The 4258-nt window shown below is 39.4% G+C and overlaps 1 protein-coding gene across 1 annotated transcript; it reads left to right on the plus strand.

The window, feature by feature from the left end:
- The first annotated feature begins 2026 nt into the window (after window positions 1-2026).
- On the plus strand, window positions 2027-2429 carry LOC122725984 (40S ribosomal protein S20-like). Its single transcript, XM_043963390.1, is given in 1 exon segment — window positions 2027-2429. A coding segment is annotated over 1 exon segment (360 nt). The 3' UTR covers window positions 2387-2429.
- Window positions 2430-4258: the final 1829 nt, after the last annotated feature.

Below are 4258 nucleotides of genomic sequence, written 5' to 3' on the forward strand. Positions count from 1 at the left end.
CTATATCAAATCAAATTACTGTCTTAGAGAGGTGGGAAGAGATAAAGGGAGGGAGGAAATTTGGAACTCAAGCTTTTATCAAAATGAATGCCAAAAATTGTCTTTATATGTAATTGGGGGGAAAAAAACTATTAAAAACAAAAATAAAGAAAGTGAAGTCAGAGCAGGGATAATTGCCTTAAAAAGCATTAAGAGATAGGTGGCAGCTAGGTGGCGCAGTGGATACAGTGCCAGCCCTGGATTTGGGAGGACCTGAGTTCAAATCCAGCCTCAGGCATTTGACACTAGCTGTGTGACCCTGGGCAAGTCACTTAACCCTCATTGCCCCATGAAAAAGAAAGAAAGAAAGTATTAAGAGGTAGAGGGAATGAAGGTTTTGATAAGGGCAAAGAACAGGACTGGGACAATGAAGTATAGGGAGGGGTGGAATAATAAAAGTTTGTGGACAGATAAGGGAATATCGGAATTTCTAATTAAGGAAGTGGAACACTTGTGAGTGATGGAAAGAACTAGTATGTGACCATCCCTATATGGGGCAGAGACAGAGTGAAGGAGTAAGTCATGGGACTTATAGAGGCAGAAGAAATGGGAGGGAGATCAGGGGATTTGAGGGGGAATCTACATGAATATGAAAGTCCCCTATTATGAGGACAAGAATTGAGGATGAGGAAGATAGTGAGCCAGGGGTTAAACTCCTTCAGAAAGGAGAAAGAATGACCTAGAAATCTGTATAATAACCATAATTTTAGTTGAATGGAAAATGTTGCATAGACTTCAAAAGAGGAAAGTTTGTTAATGGAGGGAGGCAAAGGGAAAGTCTAGAAATGATCTCACTACAACAATGTGAGGTAAGTGGGTCCTATCATGAGTTGTAATTGGACAGGTTCCATGGTGCTGGCCAAAGCCTTCTTATTTAGGGGAAGCTGGAAGATGCTACAGCCAGGAAGTTGCTACACAGAAAGAGGACAGAGGTGTGGTACAAAAAAAGCCAAGATCACTTGTTAGGGTATATGTCATAGAGCAGAAAGGCCATAAGTGTAAGGGTGTATGCAGCAGGAGAATGGTCAAAACCAGGAACAAAAAAGTCTGAGGGGCTAGTAAGTTTAACTTGACCTGAAATCAGACTGTAGTGTATTCAATTCAGTTCAATGGATGTTGATTATACCTATACCATGTGTAAAGCCTTACAAAACCTCTTGGTTTGATGCTGAGGTAGGCAGTAGGTGATCAAATTTGGGGGGAAATTTCTCTTGACTTGCTGTATTCTATGTTCTGTGGGTAAAGTGCTCCCTGGAGTGAACTTTACCATTGGCCCTTCCCCTTACCAAGGAATGAAAATATTTTACTTTATATATGGGGAAACACATTCAGAGAGGTTGTTACTTGCATGTGGTTACATAGTGACTAAGTAGCTAAGTAGATGGCATTATAGATAGAGGACTAGACTTGGAATCAGCAAGGTCTGCATTTGAAATCCTGCTTAGATATTGGTTAGTGGTGTACATGTGGACAAATCACGTAAACTTTTTCAACCTCAGTTTCTTCACCTGAAAATGGTGATAATAATAATAGCATCAACCTAATGTTTTCTGTGAGGCTCAAATGAGATCACATATGCAAAGCACTCTGTAAGCTTTACAAGATGATTTCAATACTAACTATTGTTACCAAATGAAAGAGCTGGGTCTTCACCCCCAATCTTCTGACGTGGAGCCAATTCGGTCTTCACTATAGCTAATAGTAACTATCATGAATATGGTACCTACTATGTGCCAAGCACCGTGCTAAGCTCTTTACAATCATTTGATCCTCACAACAACACTGAGAGGTAGGTGCTATTATTATCCTCATTTTACAGATGAGGAAATTAAGGCACAGAGAAGTTAATAATAATCACTAGCTCTCTTTGGTGAAGGTACCATCACCGCAGCCACTTGGAGTTGGCAGTCCCTGCCTCTCCTCCTCCTGACCCACCGCTGTTCGTTCTCACCGAGGAATAAGTCAGTCAGGAAGCTGCTCCCCTGCCATGGCATTCAAAGACACCAGTAAGATGCTTGTGAAGCCCGAAGTGGCCATTCACCGGATCCGGATCACCCTCACCAACTGCAACGTGAAGTCACTTGAGAAGGTGTGTGCCGACCTGATTAGAGGAGCCAAAGAAAAGAACTTGAAAGTGAAGGGACCTGTTTGAATGCCCACCAAGACACTTTGAATTACAACTAGAAAAACTCCTTGTGGTGAAGGTTCTAAGACTTGGGATCGATTCCAGATGAGAATCCACAAATGTCTTATTGATTTGCACAGTCCTTCTGAAATTGTGAAGCAGATCACTTCTATCAGCATTGAACCAGGTGTAGAAGTTGAAGTCACCATTGCAGATGCCTAATCAATCATCTGTTTTTTAATAAATTGATTGCAACTATTAAAAATAATAATAATAATAATCACTAAAATGTAAATAGCATTTACTGTGTGTCAGACACTGTGCTAACCACTTTGCAATTATTATCTCATTTGATCCTCACACACTTATGAGCCTCATTTTGTAGTTGAGGAAACTGATGTCGATAGTGGTCGAGTAACTTGCCCAGGGTCACACAGTTAGCAAATGCCTGATTCTGAATTGGGTCTTCCTGACTTCAGGCCTAGCTCCACTTAGCTGCCCACTATACCACTAATGATGGTGAATTATTATAATGAAAAATTTTTCGAAAGCTGATAGTTTCATGTAGCTTGTTGTAGTGTATGGTAAAAAACACACTGTTTTTGAAATCTGATTTGTTGTACCTCAGTTCCAGCACTTACTATCCATGCAATATCAGGCAATTCACTTAACTCTGTGCCTCTCATCAAACACTTGTTTTCTAACTATTTGTTAGCTAATTTAAATACGTGCTGAATGAAGTATGACCACATTGAAATTTTTGTTCTGATATGTTCACATAAGCGGAGGGCAAACTCTTCTACTGTTCCTCTGAGAAAAGAAGAAATAAAACAGAAAAATGCATGGGTGGAAGGGGAAAATGTTTACACAGGAAATATTACAGGGCTAAAGTGTCTGCTCCACTCATACAACAGCATTTCATCATTAGCAGCCCTTTTAAAGGCTGAAAACGGTGCTCCTTCCTTTAAAACAACAGAAAATCTCCCGGCCTAGTTGTTTAGGAATGACTGCATCATGATGGTAATGTGCCCTCACAGAGCTTAAACTTCCCTGCCTCAGCATTCACAATATAAACAGGAAGGATTAGAGTGACCCCTTGTCTGAAGGAACCAAAGCAGTCCCGGGGAAAGCTCTCGTTACCTTGCATCCTGAACAGACCACATCCTTGATGACAAATGTTTCAGATTCAATCTCTCTTTGTATTTCATGGGAAAGCACTGCTAATCCACCAAACACTGAACACATACACACATCCATTAGCTTGATTCAGGTCCTCCTCACAATGCCCAGGCTAGGCTCACTGTGCTGCATTATACCCACTGGGAGGCAGTTCTCTTCAATCCCTTTGCTTTTTGTTGTGTTTCTCTCATAGGAAAGTCCTTCAGTTTTTTGCCACATCTTCAGTCTTGAGTTTCTAAATATAGGATACTGGCACTTTTTTTTTTAAAAAAGCAGTGGTTGTACCTTTGGCTCCTCATGGGTGAAATTTCAGAGGAGAGAAATTTGAATTACAGCTAGGTTCTGATTAGTCCAAATAGTGAATCCCATGAAGTGGCAGCATTATTTTAATTTTCACTGGGCTAGAACCAGTTAACATATTGTACATATAATTATATATTTGAATAGTATGAATTAGAATAATTCACAAGATTCACTGTACTAATAAGACCTAGGTACAATCTAGAGCAGGAGTTCTTAAGATTTTATTTATTTTTTTAATTTAATATTTTATTTTTCCCAATCACATGCAAAAACAATTTTAACATTCTTTTTTTCCCCAAATTTTGAATTCAAACTGTCTCCCTCACTCCTCTCTCCCCCTCATTTAAAAGGCAAGCAATAGAACAGGGTTCTCAACTTAGGATCCATGAACTTGGATAGGAAAAAAAAATTCACCTTTATTTTTTACTAAGTTCTGACTGGAATTTAGTTTTTCCTTCAATTATTTTTTTAAATTATTCCAAGAAGTCTGAAAAGTATAGCCAGATCACCAAAGAGATCCATAATATAAAAAAAGATTAAGAACCCCTGCTCTAGAGTTTGCTCCCCTTTGTACTCATTGTCAGACTCTACTCTTTTTGTCTAAGTCACCCC

This window comes from Dromiciops gliroides, chromosome 4 (genome assembly GCF_019393635.1).
Source record: "Dromiciops gliroides isolate mDroGli1 chromosome 4, mDroGli1.pri, whole genome shotgun sequence".
Lineage (NCBI taxonomy): Eukaryota > Metazoa > Chordata > Mammalia > Microbiotheria > Microbiotheriidae > Dromiciops > Dromiciops gliroides.